The sequence below is a fragment of the Microcaecilia unicolor genome, chromosome 11 (assembly GCF_901765095.1).
Source record: "Microcaecilia unicolor chromosome 11, aMicUni1.1, whole genome shotgun sequence".
Lineage (NCBI taxonomy): Eukaryota > Metazoa > Chordata > Amphibia > Gymnophiona > Siphonopidae > Microcaecilia > Microcaecilia unicolor.
The window spans coordinates 144,499,036-144,521,587 of record NC_044041.1 but is presented as its reverse complement, the minus strand read 5'-3'; the positions used below and the strand labels follow the sequence as shown (position 1 = coordinate 144,521,587).

Here is a 22,552-nt window from a genome sequence, read left to right as displayed (position 1 = left end):
TCCCCTGCCCCCCCTGCAGCCACCCATGTCCAGCAACCCTCCTCTGGCATTGGCTGTCGTCACTGCAGCCGCTCCGCCTCTCCCCTCTGACGTCGCTGCGCTCCTCCGGGGTCTTCCTGCAGGGGCAGTGACGTGGAGGGGAGAGGAGGAGCGGCTGCAGTGACGACAGCCAATGCCAGATGGCTATCTATGGAGCCGCGTTTCAGGTTAAAAATCTTTTTTTGGCTTTTTTCTTTTTGTACCAGCCGCTGCTGCTCCACGGGCGGACAGCATTAGTATTGGCGGCTGCGGGTGGCGAGGGAGTTGATGTGCCCGAGGGGGGGGGGGGGGTAGGGGCTTTGGTGATGCGCCGGGGGAGAGGGTCTTGGGTGATGCATCGAGGGGGGGGGGATAGGGGCTTGGGTGCTGCGCCGAGGGGGGGGCACTGACAGCTGTTTCCCTACTCCTCCCCTTGCCTTGGAATCAGCTGTCAGTGACATCATTGACGTCAGTGCATTCTAAACTGCCTAGCAGACCACCTCTGAGGGAGCCACGGTCCCAGGCACATTAGAACGTTGGAGGTGAGAATTATTATATAGGATTGTTTTATTTCCTTATGTCTTGATCAATAATGTGTGGACTAACTTAAGACAATTTTTCAAGTTTTCTATTTAGTAGGAAAAGAATATTTTCCTTAATTTTTTTCTTATTTTTCCACATTTATATTATGTAAATATATAATTGAAAATCAATAAAGTGATAAATAATAAAAAAAAAAGGTGTGAGCAAAATCCAAATAAAAAGAGAGAGACTGGGAGATGACAGGATGGGGGAGTGAGAGAGAGGCTGGATGACAACAGGGTTGGGTGAGGAGAGAGACAGTGTGACTAAGTGCAACAGGATGATGGGGGGGGGGGGAGAGAGAGAGAAAGAAAGAAAGACAGAGAGCGGGAAACTAGGTGATGGGCTGGGTGTGAAAGAGAAAAACTGGTTGGAATGTGAGCTGCTGGCTGTATGTTTCTGCCAGTGACCTGCAATAGTGCAATCCAGATTTATTAAGCTTTCCTCGTCCTTAGACAAAACAACCTTGATAAAGCAGGCATTTCAGGAGCTGTGAAAGTAATTGGAGACAGTCAGAGGTTGGGAGGTAGCATGAAAAGACTCAGCCACTGGCTCCTGAATTTTGGGGTTCAATCCTAAATTCAAATAAAAATTGTTGAGGCTTATGTGCCTTTCTAACCTAAGCTCCATGGTGCGACCGCACCTTGAGTATTGTGTTCAATTCTGGTCGCCACATCTCAAGAAAGATATAGTAGAATTGGAAAAGGTGCAGCAAAGGGCGACTAAAATGATAGCGGGGATGGGACGACTTCCCTATGAAGAAAGACTAAGGAGGCTAGGGCTTTTCAGCTTGGAGAAGAGACGGCTGAGGGGAGACATGATAGAGGTATATAAAATAATGAGGGGAGTGGAACAGGTGGATGTGAAGCTTCTGTTCACGCTTTCCAAAAATACTAGGACTAGGGGGCATGCGATGAAACTATAGTGTAGTAAATTTAAAACAAATCAGAGAAAATTTTTCTTCACCCAACACATAATTAAACTCTAGAATTCGTTGCCGGAGAACGTGGTGAAGGTGGTTAGCTTGGCAGAGTTTAAAAAGGGGTTAGACGATTTCCTAAAGGACAAGTCTACAAACCACTACTAAATGGACTTGGGAAAAATCCACAATTCCAGGAATAACATGTATAGAATGTTTGTACGTTTGGGAAGCTTGCCAGGTGCCCTTGGGGCAGGATGCTGGGCTTGATGGACCCTTGGTCTTTTCCCAGTGTGGCATTACTTATGTACTTATAAAATTCCCTCACACTTCTACATTTGCACTTGCTTTTGTGTGAAGACTAAAATGGTGCTAGATGATCTTAACCCTGGACACAGACATATTCATAAACTAAAGTGAAATGAAACTCCAGACCTTACCTTCACAAGTCAGCTTGGTGGCAGCCAGCCCCAATCGCAGAACAGTGCGGTTTCCAATCAGCCCATTTTTCAGATTGCGAACCCCCTCATTTCCAATGGGGTTATGGCCAAGATTCAGGGTCTCCAGACTCTGTGTGTGTGGCTAGAACAACAAACATCACAAGATAAATGTACTTACTTCAAACACAGCACCACAGATTAGACACCCTTACAAAAACAGAAACAAGAAGCACAGACCTTAGTCTGTAAGAATATGCTGTATTTTTATCCCTGCATAAAAATTATATGAATGTGTCTTCTAAAATTAAAATTTAACCAAAGAAAAGGAGAAAGATAACTCATCTTTGGAGAAAGTGCAGAAAGTGCACTAGAGGAAAATTAAATCACCGCTTGCAGAGGTGTTCCTGATAAGGTATCTGAAAGTATCAAAATCATCAAAGATAATCAGAGATATCCAAAACTTCAAATTAAAACATGATACATTAACAGAAGATTGCCTAAAATTCATAACTCTAACAAAGTAGTAAGAAAAGCACAAACATAGTGTTGGGTTTTTTTTTTAATTATCTATCTTGATTTTAGAATGTTTCTTTACCAAGAGAATTCTGAGAGAAGTTTATCTGGGTAAATGAATATTAATTTGTTGGGAGATCTGGTGACTTAAAGCTTGAGATTGAATAGAATTTGTAAGTTCACTGACTAAATCTATTTGAATTAAATTTAAAAAGCAAACATTATTTATTAGCTTATTTAAATAGTTTAAAATTCTTCAGCCACAGTTTAAATGTTACTTTTATTGCCTTAGGGCATTAAAAGGTAGGTATTAGACAGCTTAGTCTTCTTTTCCAGCAACCCACCCCAACTCCCACCTATAACCAGGCACATCTCTAAGAGGCCCTTTACTAAAGCTTAGAGTGTGCTAAATGCTGCATGTCCTATTTTATACCTATGGGTCACGTGGCAATTAGCACACTCTAATGTCCGTTAGAACATGCTAAGATTTAGTAAATGGGCCCCTTAGTTTATAGTTAATTATCTCGGGGACAACAGGGAAAACCGTCGCCACAAGGTTGGGGTTTTTTATCGGCAAGAAATACACACCCCACACCCTACAATTATTTGTCTGAGAGAAGCTAATTTAAAATAAAAAGCTTAAAATATACCAAATAATCTTAAGGCCCTTTACATTAGTTTAGGTATCCCTATTCCTTAGCAACCATAAATAACTTTTGTGTTCATTGAAAAGAGAAACGTACATTAACAACAAGCATAATGAATGTAAGAAGAATATAACACAAGAACAAATAACATTATAGGAAGAAAACAAAAACTGATGTAGGTTTATTAGGCTTATTTTCGAAAGAGAAGGACGCCCATCTTCCGACACAAATCGGGAGATGGGTGTCCTTCTCTCAGGGTCGCACAAATCGGCATAATCGAAAGCCGATTTTGGGCGCCCTCAACTGCTTTCCGTCGCGGGGAGGACCAAAGTTCACAGGGGCGTGTCGGCACCGTACCAAAGGCGGGACTGGGGCGTGATTAAGAGATGGGCATCCTCGGCTGATAATGGAAAAAGGAAGGGCGTCCCTGACGAACACTTGGGCGACTTTACTTGGTCCATTTTTTCTTGCGACCAAGCCTCAAAAAGGTGCCCAAACTGACCAGGTGACCACCGGAGGGAATCGGGGATGACCTCCCTTACTCCCCCAGTGGTCACCAACCTCCTCCCAACCTAAAAAAAAAGCTTAAATTTTTTTTTGCCAGCCTCTAATGTCATTCCCAGCTCCATGACAGCAGTATGCAGGTCCCTGGAGCAGTTTTAGTGGGTGCAGTGCACTTCAGGCAGGCGGACCCAGGCCCATTCCCCTGTTACACTTGTGGTGTTAATTGTGAGCCCTTCAAAACCCACCATAAACCCACTGTACCCACATGTAGGTACCCCCCCTTCACCCCTTAGGGTTATGGTAGTGATGTATAATTGTGGGGAGTGGGTTTTTTTTTGGGGGGGGGGGGTTGGGGGGCTCAGCACACAAGGTAAGGGAGCTATGCACCTGGGAGCAATTTCTGAAGTCCATTGCAGTGCCCCCTAGGGTGCCCGGTTGGTGTCCTGGCATGTCAGGGGGACCAGTGCACTACGAAAGCTGGCTCCTCCCACGACCAAATGGCTTGGATTTGGTTGTTTCTGAGATGGGCATCGTCGGTTTCCATTATCGCCGAAAACCGGGAACGACCATCTCTAGGTTGACCTAAATGTTGAGATTTGGGCATCCCTGACCATATTATCGAAACGAAAGCTGGACGCCCATCTTGTTTTGATAATACGGGTTTCCCCGCTCCAGGAAAACTTGGGCGCGCCCCGTTCGATTATGCCCCTCCATGTATCTTAACACATCTGAAGGTATAATACAGTTCTATCCAGGCATTATTGACCTTTACAAACTCTTCCAGAAGGAGCCTATGTTTTCAGAATAGGAACTAAATTTCTCCTTTTTACAACAGCTGCTGTTTCATATTTCCGCAAAAGGCACAACTGACCCCACCATTCAAAGAGATAATTCTGTGTGGTCCTTCCAATGGGAAAGGATAGTATGAATGGCCAAAGCAATCAAAAATTTGGCAATGATCTTTGGATAAAACTGAATTCAACATTATGGAGTGCAAAATAGCTGCTTGAAAAGAAAGATCAATTTGACACATAACACGAACAAATTCACCACCATTAACACACTAAATCTGAACCTTCCAATTTCGGATACCCTAAAAATTCTTGGAGTTACCATCGATCGACACCTAACACTTGAGAGCCACGCAAAAAACACAACCAAGAAAATGTTCCACTCAATGTGGAAATTAAAAAGAGTAAGACCTTTCTTCCCAAGGACTGTTTTCCGTAACCTAGTACAATCAATGGTGCTCAGTCATCTAGACTACTGCAACGCATTCTATGCCGACTGTAAAGAGCAAATAATCAAGAAACTTCAGACAGCCCAGAACACTGCAGCTAGACTCATATTCGGTAAAACAAAATATGAAAGTGCTAAGCCCCTACGAGAAAAGCTACACTGGCTCCCACTTAAAGAATGCATCACGTTCAAAATATGCTCCCTAGTTCACAAAATCATTCACAGAGACGCACCAGCCTACATGTCAGACCTGATAGACTTATCACCGAGGAATGCTAAAAGATCATCCCGCACATTCCTTAATCTGCACTTCCCCCACTGCAAAGGCCTAAAACACAAACTAATGCACACGTCAAACTTTACCTACTTGAGCACACAGTTATGGAACGCACTGCCGCACAACTTAAAAACGATTTACAAACTAACCAACTTCCGCAAACTACTGAAGACCCATCTCTTTAATAAGGCATATCACAAAGATCAACAAATGTGAACATACACCACTCCTCCACATATATTCAGAACTGTCTTATAATATCTGCTTGCTATATTACTATCATGTTTTATCATTATCATGTTATCCAAGATTCTTCTGTAACACTAAATGTCTATTTCCTAATTATATTTCCACCATTCATGATGTATTGTAAACCACATCGAGCCTGCAAAAAGGTGGGAAAATGTGGTATACAAATGCAATAAATAAATAAATAAGAGAAAAAGTCTTTGAAATCCTCTCCCAAACTAAGTCCCAAAATTGGCAAAGATTCATGCCAAAAAAATCAATGTGCCTTTATCAGCAGAACAAGACCAACGTATATTGGATTTCCCACCAGGAAGTTTTGATATTTTAATTGGTATTTAATGTGTTTTTATAAAGTAAACAAAACAAACAAACAAAACAAAAAACACCCTGAAGACCAAGTGCAGCAGCTGATAATGTTGTATGAAGCAACTTTGACCAGAAGAACTGTATATATTTAAATATTTTTTTTAATGTATATTCTGCACAATCCTTATTTTCTAGGTGGATTACACAATAAGCACACATAATCCAATCTAGTTTGGAAAAAGATACAGAAAGATCATATTACCATGTTTTTTTTTTCTAATCCTAAACAAAAAAAAGATTCTGAGTCAATTTAATGAGTTTATAAAATAGAAGCCACTTTGTAGTTCATTGCTGACTACGACCAACGCTTTGCTAGTTCCAAAGTATGCAGTAGATTTGCATTTCCAAACGTGAAGCAATTATACAATGAAGAACTTGGTATCAGAAAAAATATTGAGTTGGAGGTAGGTCATAGGACATAATACTTGAAAGATTTAAATTTATCTTTATCAATTGATATTGCATAAATACATTTATTACTAGTGAGGTAGATTTTATTACCAACAAATCCTCTGAGAATGGATAGCCAGACACTGGACAAATATGTAACAGAAAAGGAGAAATCTGAGCCTTCTCTAATAGAACTTCTCTTGGTGTACCTGTTATAAGAAAATAAAATCATTCTATGTATGTATTGTGATTATGCTTACCTTAGAGAAATGTATGCTATGAAATAATAGAATTAGTTAGGCCTTATTGCAGAATAAAGAAAGGTCATGCATAGGCCATGACTTTAGTTTACTAGCTCGTTAGCAAGGAAATAGGATGAAATCATCTCAATCAGCTGAGTATGTGAGCCTTATCTCAGTAGCCATTAGAGGGAAAAGCAAAGAAATGTTTACTTCATTAAATGTTGTCCAGAAAGTTCTGCATCTGTGAAAAGCTTGCTAGTCAGAAGACCTTCTCAACTATATCATCACATTGGTATATTTTAATTAGCTAAAAGTCTACTTATCTTATTAGAGAGACATGACTTGAAAGGCAAGAAGAGTTTTATTGTTTTCAAGCTCATAAAAAACTTAGTTAGAAGCTGTACCTGGTGATTGGAACGAAAACAGTAGTTCTTTACTATTTAAAGGGTATACTGAATCAGTATAGTCAGACTGCATCAGGATTTTTGCCTTGATGGATTCTCTCTGTGCACAGATCTAATAAACTGCACAATTTGCTCAGAGTCCTGACAGTGTGCTTTTCTTTGGTAAGAGATTCAAATTTCCGTAACAGTATCTATCACTAAATCAGTATTGCCTGAGACAACTGGAAAGCTTGATGATAAAATCAGGAAGATTTACTCACTTTTGTCCTTGTTCAGCTTTAATTTTTGAATGAAAATCCGAGGAAGCTTGTTTTTCAATAGAAATTTAGAAATGATATTGTCGGGTTCTCGAGGCAGAACCAGAATTCGTGAGCCCTTGGACCACTGCCGAGGACCACCCTAGAACTGGATACAAGGAAGGGCAGGACTGGAACTCTGGACTGGAGTAGTAACTGAAGCAGGCAACTAGAGCAGGCAGAACAGGAACAGCTTCACCTGCGCTTGACCACCGTTCCTCAGGAGTTGAGCTCCCAAGTGCGGGTGGCCGGCAGGACTTGCAGGACAAAGCAGGAACTGAAGATCCAGAAGACCTACCCTGGGTCTGGGATACACGAGGGAAGCTAGGCTAGATACTAGACTAGGACTGAAAGCTGCTACGCAGCCACTAAGCAAGAAACACAAGACAGACTGAGCAGACAGGATGTGCACAAAGACTTGGCAGGAGCAGGGGCTGCTTGGCATACAAGCTTGCCAAAGCAGAGACTAGGAGGCACACACAGGCCTGGCAGAGGCAGGGGTCAGGAAACACATACAAGCTTGGCAGAAACGGGGTTCAGGATATACCCTAGCTAGGCAGAAGCAGGATTCAGGATATACACTCAGGATATACACTCGCTAGGCAGAGGCAGGAAACAGGGTATACACATAAGCTGGGCAGAAGCACATAGAGAGTATCAGGGTTCAGACTATAGTCAGAGGCAGGCAGCAGGAAGAATATCCGGGTTCAGGCTGTAGTCAGAGGCGGGCAGCAAGCAGAGAATATCCGGGTTCAGGCAATAGTCAGAAACAGGCAGCAAGCAGAGAATATCAGGGTTCAGGCAATAGTCAGAGACAGGCAGCAAGCAGAGAATATCAGGGTTCAGGCAATAGTCAGAGACAGGCAGCAAGCAGAGAATATCAGGGTTCAGGCAATAGTCAGAGACAGGCAGCAAGCAGAGAATATCCAGGTTCAGGCAATAGTCAGAAACAGGCAGCAAGCAGAGAATATCCGGGTTCAGGCAATAGAGACAGGCAGCAGGCAGAGAATAAACCAGGCACTAGCAGAGGTCAGGGCAATGGCTGAAGCTCAGGAGCTAACAACCACCGACAGGGAACAAACAAATGCTGGAAGCTAAATAGCTCCAAACACAGACAGGGATCAAACAAAGGCTGAAGCTTTAGCAGCTCCCAACACAGACAGGGAACACACAAAGGATGAAGCTTCAGTGGCTCCAAACACAGAGCAGAGCACCAGAAGGACTAGCAGTCCACAAACACACAAGCAGAAGGGCAAGAGCCCACACAGAAGGACTAGCAGTCCACAGACACAATAAGCAGATGGGCAAGAGACCTTTTGGCATAACACATGCAAAGGCCCTGAATGCCAGTACAGCATTATGAAGGCTCTCACTGATGATGTCACCTACAGCAGGACGGAAGCAGGAAACACACCGATAGAGAGAGGCTTGACACACATAGGAAGGACAGACAGGAGCCATCTTGGAAGCTGGAAGAAAGCAGGCCGAAGCCATCTTAGATGCTGGCTCCCGAGAGGCATAGCCCATACAGGTGAGGTCTAGTGAGGTAATCAGCACACAGAGACAGAGACAAAACTAACACAGAAACAGACAGAAGCCAGCATAGATGCTGACCCCCAGAAATAAGGTAAGTCTGAGGGTGGTCACGGCCACAGACGTGACAGATATTGTCTATTGTTTTGTATAAAGAAAATGAAAAAGAAATGGGATCATACTGATAATGTAGAGTTCAAGACATCACCACCAAGAAAGGTGAAGGGGAGACCATTTCTGTAAATAAATAAATAAACACACTCACACATACCTCTAGCCAAATGTGTATCTGGAAATCTTCATTTAATTTAACGGTTTGGTTAATGGTATTACCATTGGATAATACGGCTCTGTTGAATCATACCTCACAGCAGCTTAAGCTGGGGATGTAACCCCCCAGTGTTCTTGAATCTCTTGTGACAGTCCCATGGCCATACCCTCCTGTGTGCCAGTCCCTGGCTGAGCTTAGAAGGAAGTATATCTATACTTGCCAATTACATTTTTCAACATTCAAGATACTGTTGACCCCCGATAAAGGAATTCTTTCGAAACTTGGCTGAGTTTGAGGCAGCCTGGACAGAGAAATCATATTTGTTAATTCTGTTTAATTTTGGTTCAGTCCTGGAAAGTGGTAGAATTACTCAGAAGTCTAGCTTTTTCTAGACTAGTGGTTAGAAAGGTCAGCGAGAAATGAAACCTTCTTTGTCCCTTTTTGAGTGATGGATTGTTCATAGGTATTATTTACCACATCTGGATGCCATTCTGAGTAAGGCAGGCATAGTGGACAATCTCGAGGGGATCAGCACGCAGGCTGTTTTAAAAGATTAGACTGAACGCTGTTTAGAAGGAGATAGAGTAGATTTAAATAATTCTTGATAATTTAGATTTTGTCTTATAAGGAATTCAGATTTCTGCTTATTTTAAAATATGTTTTATTCTGTTTAATTAATAAGTTCTATTTCTATGTAGAGTATCTTTTCAATTCAGTGTTACATCTTTGTCTGACTTTTCAAGTGAGATTTGTCTGCAGTTTAAGAGGTCATCATCTGGTTTGAATTATCCACAGTCCTAGCTAGTTCTGTGTATGAAGCTAATAGGTGAAAGAGGTCAGGGAAAGTCAATTCTTCTCCTTGATGGATTATAGCTAAGTGTAGGACTGGTCTTCTGAAAGTAATAACAAACCATGTCTGTGTGCCATTAAGTAAGACTGGCCCCTTAATGAATGCCAGAGTCCAGTTAGCAGTTAGTATGAAGTTAGCTGAGAATTTAATAATAATAAAATGCAGGAGATAGGTGCCACATTGTCTAGTTTGAGAGGCCCCAGGTCATAGGTCAGTTTAGGAAATATCTCAAACCTATGTAACTGATATTTTTAAGTAAAGGTGTAGAGATAATTAGTTCAAGACAGGGTAATCAATCTATTCTTTACCATCTGTTGAGAAAGGGGGGCTAGAAGGGTTTAGGACCCTATATAAAGGAGAGCAGAAGCAGCTTACATTAGAGAAGGAGCTGAGAAGAGAAGGAGAGAGCTAGCGCTGATGTCCTACTTTGTTTGCTGGCAAATAAAGAAGACTTCTCTCTCATTCTGGTGTGTGGTGTTTGACTCCTGAAGTACCACAGATTCTGCTAACAATAGTGGTAATTCCTGCAACAAGTTGGGTCATTAAATAATAAATTGCATGTGGCAAATTCATGGTTTTCGTCTTCTCTGAACCACCTCTGCTGTTTGCTGCAGCCTGTGTTTTCTGAGTGTTCCATACCTCCCTGCCAGGATCACATTATCACATACTAGTAAAAAAGGCCCGTTTCTGACACAAATGAAACGGGCGCTAGCAAGGTTTTCCTTGGAGTGTGTATGTTTGAGAGAGCGTGTGTGAGAGTGACTGTGTGAGAGAGAGAGTGAATGTGCGAGTGTGTGTGTGTGTGACAGAGAGAGTGAGTGTGGGTGCGAGTGTGTCTGTGAGAGAGAGAGAGTGTGTGTGAGAATGAGAATGTGTGCGAGGGCGTATGTGAGCCACAGTGAGTGTGAGAGTGTGTTTCACACAGATACAGTGTGCGAGAGAGTGTGTGTGTGAGACAGATAGAGTGTGAGAGTATGTGTGCGATACACAGACTCTCTGTGAGACCGAGAGAGTGTATGAGATCGAGAGAGCGTTTGAGAGTGACTGTGTGACACATAGAGAGTGAATGTGATACAGTGTGAGATACAGAGTGTGTGAGAGAGAGAGAAAGACACTGACTGTGAGAGAGAGAGAGAGAGTGTGACAGAGATACCTCCCCCCTCCCTCTCTGGTCTCAGGACCCCCTCCCTCTCCCCCCTCTCAGATCTATGGACCCCTGGTCGTCCTCCCCCTCACTCCCTCCCTCCATTCCAGGGTCGTCCCCTCTCTCCCTCCGAGTTCCAAGGTCGTCCCCTCTCTCCCTCCGAGTTTCAGGGTCCCTCCCTCCCTCCGAGTTTCAGGGTCCACCCCCCCCCCTCCGAGTTTGTTGAGGACGTCCAAATTTTGGACGCTTCTGCAATGGGCAGTTAAGGACGCCCAAAATTGGATGTTTCTATGAGAAAGACGTCTTTCTCATAGAAACATCCAATTTTGGACGTCCTTAACTGCCCATTGCAGAAATGTCCAAAATTTGGACGTCCTCTACTTCCCCGTCACAGAAACGTCCAAATTTTGGTCGTCCTCAACTGTCTCATCGCTATACCTCCGACAATCTGGGTCCGCCCTACACCAGCCGCTCCTCACCCACACACAATTTCTGCCACACACTCGCTTTCCATCACACTCTCTCTCAGCTGTGGTCCCGCCCTCATTTCCTGTTTCCACAAGGGCGGGACCACAGCTGAGAGAGAGAGAAGGGCCGAGCTTTCACGCGTTTTACCGCTGCTGCCGTCCACCGTAACCCTGACTTGGTAAGTGAATATGACTTTTAAAAATCGGAACGAGGGAGCCTGGAACTGGAAGGGAGGGAGGGAGGAAGAAAACAAGAGGGACGTTGGGTTGCGGAGGAGAGCAGCAGCGATGCAGAGTCCGAAGACAGCGAGACAGAGGCGACTACAGTAACATCTCCTGACGTCAGTCACGCAGGCTTCTACTGTGGGAGAGTGACGTCAGGAGATGGTTATGAACGCAGGTAAGCCTCACTGGAACGTTGGAGGAGCAAATTATTATATTAGATGGTGGCAGATTGGGAATATTTTTGTGTCCCTGCAGAACAGACAACCCACTTATCTTCAGGGATTGGGGCCTCAGTACAACTGGTGGGGGGTTCTATATAAAGGCTAAAGAGATCAGGTCTGCCTTAGAGAAATTAGGGAAAATAAGAGTTAGCAAGATCTGGACATGCAGGATTTTTATTTTATTGTGGGGTCTAAACAGTGTTGAAGTGCTAGAGCAGTACACAGAAGTGGAGGATGCCAGTCACAATCTTCAAGGTGAAAAATAAAAGTGTACCTTAAACAAAATCAGGGGTGCTCAGTAATGGAATTCAGTTACTATCGACTGCTCGCAGTACATCTGCACTGAAGTTTTTATGCTTGGTATTACGAGATTCCTATTGATTTATAGCTGACTTATACAAACCCCTGAATAAGGCTTGGGTGCCAAAACATGGCCCATGTTGGGTTCACACTGTCAGCACCATTGTATGTTTTATTTGGAAAATAAACGTTTTCTACTTATCACCTTGGAGATTGTGACTGGCATCCTCCTGACACAGCTGTGGCCGTGCCCCCTTGTCCAGACTCACCTCTTCCTCTGGTGGTCAGGGTCTGCGGCTTCTCTAGACCGCTTTTTCCCTGTTTCTCAATTCGTATTCCAGAGATAATTCTAGCCCCGCTCTCATGTTCCAGCTTCCAAGCCTCAGGAGTCATCCAAGCCTCACTCTGACATTTCAGTATCCAAACCTCACTCTGGTGTTTCAGTGTGCTTAAAGCCTCATTCCTGAGGGCATTACATCATCGGTGAGGGCTCTCTTAAAGAACAAAGGGACATTCAAACTTTGCCTTTGCAACAGAGGTCTTCTAGAAAGTTCTGATTGTTCTGCCTTATCTGCCTAGCCTTGTACTCTGCTTTGAGTTCTGCCTTGCCAAGTTTGTACCTTGTTCCTTCATCCTGTTCCAGCCAAGCCAGTACTGCTCCAGGTTCCTGTTCCAGCCAGCTCTGCTCCAGGTACCTATTCCAGCCAAGCCATCTAGGCTCCTGGTTCCTGTTCCAGCCAAGCCAGCCCTGCTCCAAGTTACTGTTCCAGCCAAGCCAGTCCTGCTCCAAGTTCCTGCTCCAGCCAAGCAAGTCCTGTTCCTGGTTTCCAAGCTCCAGTCCAGCCTCCAAGCTCCAGTCTGGCTTTCCAGCTCCAATCCAGCTTTCCAGCTCCAATTGTAGCCTGGGTGATTCACCTGCTACTAGCCAGTCTGTGGTAGCAGCCCAAGGGCTCACATTCCTTGAGATTGTGACACCTACACTTTTGTGTACTGTCTTCGTTGACCTGTGGAGGTCTTGTTTTCCTGTTTTGCTTGTGCTAGACCAGCCAGCAATAAGCGAACTCTGGCTTGGAGAGAAGTCAAAAGGAAAGCTGGTTTGGAGGGCCCAACAAAGGTTCTGTAACATGTGTTTGAGGGCTGTTGTGCAAGCCACACCTAGCCAGAAAAAAAAGCTAAAAGTAAGAAAACAATTTAGGATCACTGACTGAACCGGACCCGGGACAGGGCTGCCACCGCCCCCCCCCCCAAATCGTCATCCGCTGCTGCCCCCCCTTTCAATTGCTGCCGCTGCAAGATTGAAGATTGAAATACCTTGGCTGGCGGGGACCCCGAAGCCCCACCAGCAGAAATGTCTTCCTCCAGCGCTGACTGCCTGCCCCTGCGGCTGCTTTTCCTCTCAGGGCATGCTTAGTTTCAAAACCAAGCATGCGCGCCTGAGAGGAAAAGCAGCCACTCAGCAATGGGCGGAAGAGCAGCACTGGAAGAAGCTCCAGGTCCTCCCCAGCCTCCAAAGGGGGCCCCGTACCGGAGTTTTCTCTCTCCTCCTGTAGGAATGCAATCACTTGGGTCCCATCAGGAGCAGAAGAGAGAGAGAGATCCCAGCACCAGGCTCCCCTTGGAGACCGGGGGAATTTTGCCCCCCCCCCCCTCGGCGGCCCTGAAACAATTAAACCCTGAGGCTGTCTCTTAACTGAAGGGCAAAGGGAGAATGTATGCTTGGGGCGTTGCTGCTGAGCTAGTGAAATACAAGAGGGACGATATTCAATGTGATTTAAGCAGGTAGGAGAGGCTCCTGCCCGCTTAAATCGCTTGTGCCGCTTAACCCCCGATAGTCAGTGGCACTAAAGTTGGCAGTGCTGCTGAATATCACCTCTGACCATGGCCAAAATAAAGGGGCAGGTCAGAGGCAGTAAAGGTGACGGCATTAGGGAGGAACTCTTATGCGGCCCCGGCTGACTATTGGCCGGACCCACATAAGTTCTAGCAGCCTGCTCGCCACAAATTATCCCACGATATTCAGTGCTGGTGCCCAGCACTGATAATCAGGGGATAATTTAGCCATCAAAGGTCTTTAATAGAATGCTAACCACCACTAGCTGAATATCAGGGGGAAAGAAAACAAAGTTAAACATGATTAGCAAGCTGGAGGGCTTACCTAATCAAGCAGAGTGTGCATCTGAATGTAATTGACAGAGAAGTTGGCTCTGGATTAAGGAAAACTCCTGTGGAAAGTGAAATCAAGAACTGCTGCTGGTGATGGAGCAGCTAGGGAAAGCCGGTCCAGACTACAATTGTGAAGCTGGAACCAGAGCTGCTATTTTACGTTGAGAAGCTGAATTGCTAACAGGGAGGCTGCAACTGAGGCAGCTCAAAAATCCAATCTGGAGTGAAGTACAGCTGGTGATGATTCCTGAGAAGGGTCAGCTCTTACAGTCACTGCACACTAAGGTGTACAAGATTCTCCAAGTAAGGAGAAGTCAGCTGCAACCATGTCAACTGGAAAATCTGGAGTGGAATAGCTGTGTAAAAGCAGTCTACCTGCATCAAAGGCAACAGCCAGTTGGAATTCTGCATATCCTGAGAGACTTTTTGACATCTGCAAAAGGTGGAAAGGAGCAAAAAACTCCCGAGTTTGGGACCAGGAGTTGGAGGAAGTCTGGTTAACTCTACAGCAGATCGCTGCAGACAGGGCTAATTACTGTCCCTCAGAAGGGAATGTGCCTGAAGAAAAAAAGAAGCCAAGCTCACCTGACCGGTAGTGGGAGGCGGGGATAGTTCTAGGCAGACTTATTTGGTCTGTGCCAGAGCCGGTGGTGGGAGGAGGGGCTGGTGGTTGTAAGGAGGGGATAGTGCTGGGCAGACTTATACGGTCTGTGGCAGAGTTGGTGGTGGGAGGCGGGGCTGGTGGTTGGGGGGGCGGGGATAGTGCTGGGCAGACTTATACGCAGTGTTGCCAGGTGGGCGGTTTTCCGCGACCCGCCGCGGGAAATTTTTGCCCGCGGCGGGTTGCGGTTTTTTGGGCGGCTTTTTGGGTTTCTGTGCGGTTTTTCGGGCGGCTTTTTGCCTTTTTCGGCCGCGGGGGGGCGGGGTTAGTGACGTTTTTTGGGCGGGGTTAGTGACGTTTTGGGCGGGCCGATGACGTGGGAGGCGGGGCCGATGACGTAGGAGGCGGGGCCGATGACGTGGGAGGCGGGGCCGATGACGGGGAGGCGGGGCTGATGACGGGGAGGCGGGGCCGATGACGGGGGAGGCGGGGCCGGTGACGTGGGAGGCGGGGCCGGTGACGGCGGGGGTGATGACGCGGGGGTGGGGGTGTCAGGGGCGGGGTTTGTGTTTGGGCGGGTTTTGGGCTGGTTTTTGGGCTGGATTGGGCTAGAAAAAAATTTTCCACCTGGCAACCCTGCTTATACGGTCTGTGCCCTGAAAGACAGGTACAAATCAAGGTAAGGTATACACAAGTGGCACATATGAGTTTATCTTGTTGGGCAGACTGGATGGACCGTGCAGGTCTTTTTCTGCCGTCATCTACTATGTTACTATGTAAAAGTAAAGAAAAATTAAGGAAGGCAGTTGGCACAGAGACTAAGGTGGTAGCTCAAAGAACAAAGGGAAAAGTCTGCCTACTGATCTGCCCAGAATCAGAGAAGTTCAGAAGCAGGAATCCTCTGACAAGGATACAAATACAGATCTTCGGACACAGCAAGAGGGAGCCTGTCTCTACAATGAAAACCTCACCAGAAACACCAGACACTAGAAGAAGAAAAGGACACTTTAAACTGTGGCTGGAAAAAGACCAGGACCTGCGACAAGGTCCATGTCAGAGCTTTTATCCTGCAGAGGTAGGTGTTTAGTCCAAGCTAGAGGAGCTACAGCCTTGGAAATCTTGTTTGGTCCACAGAGAGGAGCAACTGGTCACAGGCTCAGAATGTCTAAAGTGCTCAGTTGAGAGCCAAAACACATTCCGGCAAGAGAGAATGCATGAGGAAGCAGATGACCTTGAAGGAATATTCCATGGAGAGTGTGCAGAAACATGGGTTACAAGAGGCAAGAGAGCATGCATAGATTGCAAAGGTGCAACAGGAGAATGACTCAGCTGAGCTTAGTCATGTGACCAGCTCAAGCAGCAGAACCTCTTCATAAAAGAGCCCTCCCCCCTGCAATAATAAAAACGTCCTTTTTGCCCATGCTTCGCTCAGCTGAGAGACCTGGAAGTAAGGGATGGATATCCAAGCAAGTACAGCTGTAGTCAAGTGGTTAGAGCACTGGTCTAGTAATCCAGAGGTGGCAGGTTCAAATCCCACTAATAGTTTTGTTAAAAAAAAAAAAAAAAAAAAAGACGAGCACTTGGATTTTTTCCCCACTTTTTTAAGTTGTATGAAGTCTTTATTGAACATTTATCAAAACAGCATAACAAAATACAGCACTCCAGAACAAGTAAGTAATAGCATAACTGATCAGCTCCAGGTCTCTCCCAGCCAATCATAGCGCATTTAGCTGTTACCAGTATCAGCTAAACACGCTGTGATTGGCTGAGAGAGAACCAGGTCTATCACACCCAAGTGGAAGCTACGACTGCAACAAGAACTGGCCAGAGCAGTGCTAGCGTAAGAGTACTGCAAGCTGCAGGAGTGGCCTAATGGTTAGTGCAGTGGGCTTTGATCCTGGCGACCTGGGTTTGATTCCCACTGCAACAACTTATGACCTTGGGCAAGTCACTTAACCCTCCATTGCCCCAGGTACAAAAACTTAGATTGTGAGCCCTCAGACTGAGTGCCTGCATATGTGTGCAGCACTGTGTATGTCTAGTAGCGCTAGAGAAATGGTTAGTAGTAGAAAGTCAGGAGAAACATATGTTAGAGGGCAAGAACACTGAACTTTAACAGCAAGCCCATGAGATAGACCTCCGGGGAGGAGCAGGTGGTTAAGAAAGAGGCGAGGACACAGAAAGAGTGTACTCAGCTATTGGAAAAGAATAAAGCGTTAGTAAAAAATTGCAGAGATACAGTATTAGCTCAACACTAAGTCTGTTGTGGTACAGAAGCACGAGGAGAAACTGTCAGAGAGGTGTATGGCAAGGCCTGCTCGCAGGGGGAGAGATACTTTAAAGGCGTTGAGGATCTGGAAGGTGTCAAGATGGGGATGCCTCATTGGGAAGCAGGGCTGGCCAAGATTGTGGATGTTGTGGATGTATCAGGGGGATCCCAGAGTGAAGCCCAGTCGCTCATGAAGACACAGTTGTGGGGGTTGTCAGAGACCTTGGAGGAAAGAATATCAGCTTATTGCAGAGGAGATAAGCAAAAGTGATGAAGACTGATCCAGTATTGGAATGTTGAGGGCAGGTGCCTGAATTAGTGGAAATTCTGTATTCTGGAGATGACAACTGGTTCTGAGATGAAAATCGCCGGTGCCCGCTGCATAGGCAGGACTGCAGTGCAGCCTATGGATAGAGTTCCAGGCCAGCTGTTTTCTACTGGACAGAGTGTCCCTGTGAGAGGGATTTGGACTGTTTGTGACCACTGGTGTGACAGGGCCTGATGTTTACTGTGTTTACCTTGCCCTGTTCACATGTGGCTATGAAAGGCATGGCGTGACTAGGATAGTTGTGGCCCTGGTGCAGTCTAAGGAATTCCTAGTGAGTGTAGGTGTCCTGGGTGCCCTAGGGAATGGTTATCCTCGCCCTTTAGTTGATGCGCGCCTGAGAATGGTTAGCCACAGCCCTTGGTTGTGGCAGATGCTAGACCTAAGAGGGTTGAGCTCAGGGGGAGGGTATGTGAAAGAGTAGGTTTCGAAAGAAACGAGAAACGTCTAAGTTGGGATTTGGATGTCTTTGTAAAACGTTCAAATCCGGAGGTGGGGAAAAGCATATTTTCAAAAAAAGATCGACGTCCATCTGTACAACACTACCATAGCCATAGGAGCCAACTTTTCAAAATAATTGGGGGTGCTGAATTTTTTTTTTAACAGGTGGTGCATTCCCCCACCCCTTCCCTGCCCCCCTCCTCCAAGTTCCAGGCCCCCCTCTCCTCCGAGTGCCAGTCTCAACCCCAGCCTGACCTCTTCTCCCACAACAGTCCTCTGCCGGTCCGTCCTCGCCTTCCTGCATGCCGCCCAGAATTTTAAAACTCATCTTACCTCGGGGTGCCGGCAGCAGCAGTGAAAGGCGAGCAGGTTCGGTGCTTCAGCCTTCCCTTCTCTCTCAGCTCTGGTCACGCCTTTGCGGAAACAGAAAATGAGAGTGGGACCAGAGCTGAGAGAGAAGGGAAGGCTGAAGCGCCGAGCCTGCTCGCCTTTCACTGCTGCCACCGGGACCCCGAGGTAAGATGAGTTTTAAAATTCTGGGTGGCACGCAGGAAGGTGAGGACGGACCGGCGGAGGACTGTTGTGGGAGAAGAGGGCGGGCACCGGGCAGGTGGGCTGGCTGGGAAGGGAACTTCCGACTTCTGGCAGGTGCAGAGCCGGTGCTAGGGTTTCTGGCGCCCTCCTGCAGCCTATTAGTCGGCGCCCCTACCCATCCAGGGGTGGGATCACTATGGCTCCGCCCCTACAGTAGTCACACCCTTTTTACCAGCCATTGTGTCACTGAAAATATTACACCAGTATAGAAGAAAAATAACTTGTGTTTTTTTTTTTGTTTCCATTATAAATAATTTCTGTAAGCTGTTACAGCTTCATTATACTCTACTACTACTACTAAACATTTCTAGAGCGCTACTAGGGTTACGCAGCGCTGTACAAATTAACAAAGAAGGACGGTCCCGGCTCAAAGGAGCTTACAATCTAATGGACAAAATGTCGTTGGGGCAGTCTAGATTTCCTGAGTAGAGGTGTAGTGGTTAGGTGCCGAAGGCGACATTGAAGAGGTGGGCTTTATACTGTAAATGACACAAACCAAATTAGCATATGAGAACAGACAGTCTTGCCAACTCTGAAAAACAATGTGTTAGCAAAATCTCAGAATCTAACAAACAGATCCCTATTCAGACACTTGGCCTTGCAGTCACACATGCAGAACAGAGATAGCCCCTCTTCAAATTCTTCAAAAATTAACCTGAAATCCTAAGAAGTTAGACCCTGCATGCAGCACAATACCAGACAAACAGAAATAAACATATTGCTATACATTGCAAAATAAGACAGCAGATGTAGCAGATGTAAATTCTCAAAGTGGACATATTACAAACACTAAAATGAAAATAAAATGATTTTTTTCTACCTTTGTTGTCTGGTGACTTTGTTTTTCTGATCATGCTGGCCCATAATCTGATTCTGCTGCTATCTGTCCTCTTAACTCCGTTTCCAGGGCTTCCTTTCCACTTATTTCTTTACTTTCCTCCTTTCTTCTTCATTTCTTGCTCTATATCCATAAGTAAAAGCTGGGTCCTCCTCTCTCCCCTGCCCCTCTCCATCCATCCATATCCAGCAATTCTCCTCTCTCCCCTTCCCTCCCTCTCCATGTCCAGCAATTTCTCCACTCGCCATGGGCCCTGCCCTCCCATCCATGTCCATCCATGCTCCTCTCTTCCCTGCCCTCCTCCATCCATCCATATCATAAGTACATAAGCACTGCCACGCTGGGAAAAGACCGAAGGTCCATCAAGCCCAGCACTCTGTCTTCGACAGCGGCCAATCCAGGCCCCAAGAACCTGGCAAAAACCCAGAATTTAATAACGATCAATGGACTTATCCTTCAGGAATCTGTCCAGACCCCCTTTAAACTCAGCAAGGCCAGCTGCCGTCACTACCTTCTCCGGCAATGAGTTCCAGAGTCTAACCACACGCTGAGTAAAGAAAAACTTTCTCCAATTTGTTTTAAACCTATCACATTCTAATTTCATCTTGTGTCCCCTAGTTCTATTATTGTTAGAAAGCGTAAACAAACGCTTCACATCTGTCCGCTCTACCCCACTCATTATTTTGTAGACCTCTATCATATCACCCCTCAGCCGCCTTTTCTCCAGGCTAAAGAGTCCTAGCCATCTTAACCTCTCCTCATAAGGTAGTCGTCCCATCCCTTTTATCATTTTCATTGCCCTTCTCTGCACCTTCTCCAATTCCTTTATATCTTTTTTGAGATGAGGCGACCAGAACTGAACACAATACTCCAGGTGCGGTCGCACCATGGAGCGAAATAACGGCATTATAACATCCTCATGCTTGTTTTCCATCTCTTTATTAATAATACTCAACATTCTGTTCGCCTTCTTAGCCGCCGCAGCACATTGAGCGGAAGATTTCAACGTTCTATCCACAATGACTCCCAAATCCCTTTCTCGGTCCATAACTCCTAAAGCGGAACCTTGCATGACATAGCCGTAATTCTCATGACATATCCAGCAATTCTCCTCTCTCCCCTGCCCTCCTCTCCATGTACAGCAATTTCTCCACTCTCCCTGGGCCCTGTCCTCCCATCCATGTCCATCCATGCTCCTCTGTCCCCTGCCCACCTCCATCCATCCATATCAAGCAATTTCTCCTCTCTCCCTGGGCCCTGCCCCCCCCCCCATTCCATGTCCATCCATGCTCCTCTCTCCCCTGCCCCCCTCCATCCATCCATATCCAGCAATTCTCCTCTCTCCCCTGCCCTCCTCTCCATGAACATGATCGTGGTATAGCAAGCAGATATTGTAAGACATTTCTGATTATATGTGGAGGAGTTGTGTATAATCACATTGGTTGATCTTTGTGGTATGCCTTGTTAAATAGATGGGTCTTAAGTAGTTTGCGGAAGTTCGTTAATTCGTAGATTGTTTTTAAGTTCCTCTGCAATGCGTTCTATAACTGTGTGCTAAAGTAGGTAAAGTTTGACGCGTGCATTAGTTTGTATTTCAGACCTTTGCAATTAGGAAAGTGCAGGTTGAGGAATTTCCGGGATGATTTTTTGGCATTCCTGGGTGGTAAGTCTATCAGGTCTGACATGTAGGCTGCTGCATCTCCGTGAATGATCTTGTGAACTAGGGAGCATATTTTGAATGTGATGCGTTCTTTAAGTGGGAGCCAGTGTAGATTTTCTCATAGGGGTTTGGCACTTTCATATTTTGTTTTACCGAATATGAGTCTAGCTGCAGTGTTTTGGGCTGTCTGAAGTTTTTTGATTATTTGCTCTTTACAGCCGGCATAGAGTGCGTTGCAGTAGTCTAGGTGGCTGAGCACCATTGATTGTACCAGGTTACGGAAAACAGTCCTTGGGAAGAAAGGTCTTACTCTTTTTAATTTCCACATGGAGTGGAACATCTTCTTGGTTGTGTTTTTCGCGTGGATCTCGAGTGTTAGGTGTCGATCGATGGTAACTCCAGCAATTTCTCCTCTCTCCCTGGGCCCTGCTCTCCCATCCATGTCCATCGATGCTCCTCTGTCCCCTGCCCACCTCCATCCATCCACATCAAGCAATTTCTCCTCTCTCCCTGGGCCCTGCCCTCCCATCCATGTCCATTGATGCTCCTCTGTCCTCTGCCCACCTCCATCCATCTATCTCAAGCAATTCTCCTCCCTCCCCTCCCTGTACAGCAATTTCTCTGCTCTCCCTGGGCCCTGCCCTCCATTCCCATCCAAATCCATCGATCAATGTTCTCTCCCCACTGCCCTCCCGCTCCCATGTCCATCTGCCCTACCCGCACGTCTTCTCTAACTATTTCAAATTTACCTCCGTCTCGGCAGCTGAGCCTGCGCAGCGTCAGTGAAAGCGCTGCCCCCTAGTCTTCCCTTCACTTCGCTCGTTCGTTCCCTCTCAGTGTCCCGCCTTCTTCTGACATCATTTCCGCGAGGGCGGGACACTGAGAGGGAACGAACGAGCGAAGGGAAGGCTAGCGGGCCGGGTTTTCACTGATGCTGCGTAGCTGCTGCGACGTTGGAGGGGTAAGCGGCGCCCCCGCCCCTGCCTGGGTGGGTGAAAACATTGGGGGTGCTCGAGCACCCACAGCACCCATGGAGTTGGTGCCTATGACCATAGCCCTTACAGGTGAAGGGGGGCACCTATACGTGGGTACAGAGGGTTTCTGGTGGGGTTTGGAGGGCTCGCTGTTTCCTCCACAAATGTAACAGGTAGGGGGGGTATGGGCCTGGGTCCGCCTGTCTAAAGTGCACTGCACCCACTAAAACTGCTCCAGGGACCTGCATGAGCTGTCATGGACCTGAGTATGATATCTGAGGCTGGCATAGAGGCTGGGATGTAATATTTTTAATGATGTTTTTTGAGAGTGGGAGGGGGTTAGTGACCACGGGGGGAGTAATAAAAACATGACCGGGTGAAAACGTCCAAGTGTGTCATGGACGTCTCTGCTTTTTTCCATTATGGCTCAAAGATATCCAAGTCTTAGGGACGCCCAAGTCTTGCCTTCACCACGCCTCTGATACGCCCCCTTGAAATTTGGATGTCCTTGTGATGGACTTCAGTTAGAGACGTCCAAAATCGGGTTTCGATTATACCAATTTGGACGTTTCTGAGAGATGGACGTCCAG

The 22,552-nt window shown here is 46.2% G+C and overlaps 1 protein-coding gene across 1 annotated transcript in view; it reads right to left on the bottom strand.

The window, feature by feature from the left end:
* Positions 1-22,552, bottom strand: part of PPP1R37 (protein phosphatase 1 regulatory subunit 37) — a 1,040,147-nt gene that overhangs the window by 461,422 nt on the left and 556,173 nt on the right. Inside the window, 1 exon segment of the mRNA XM_030217605.1 lies at positions 1,960-2,101. Coding sequence (XP_030073465.1) covers positions 1,960-2,101 — 142 coding nt within the window.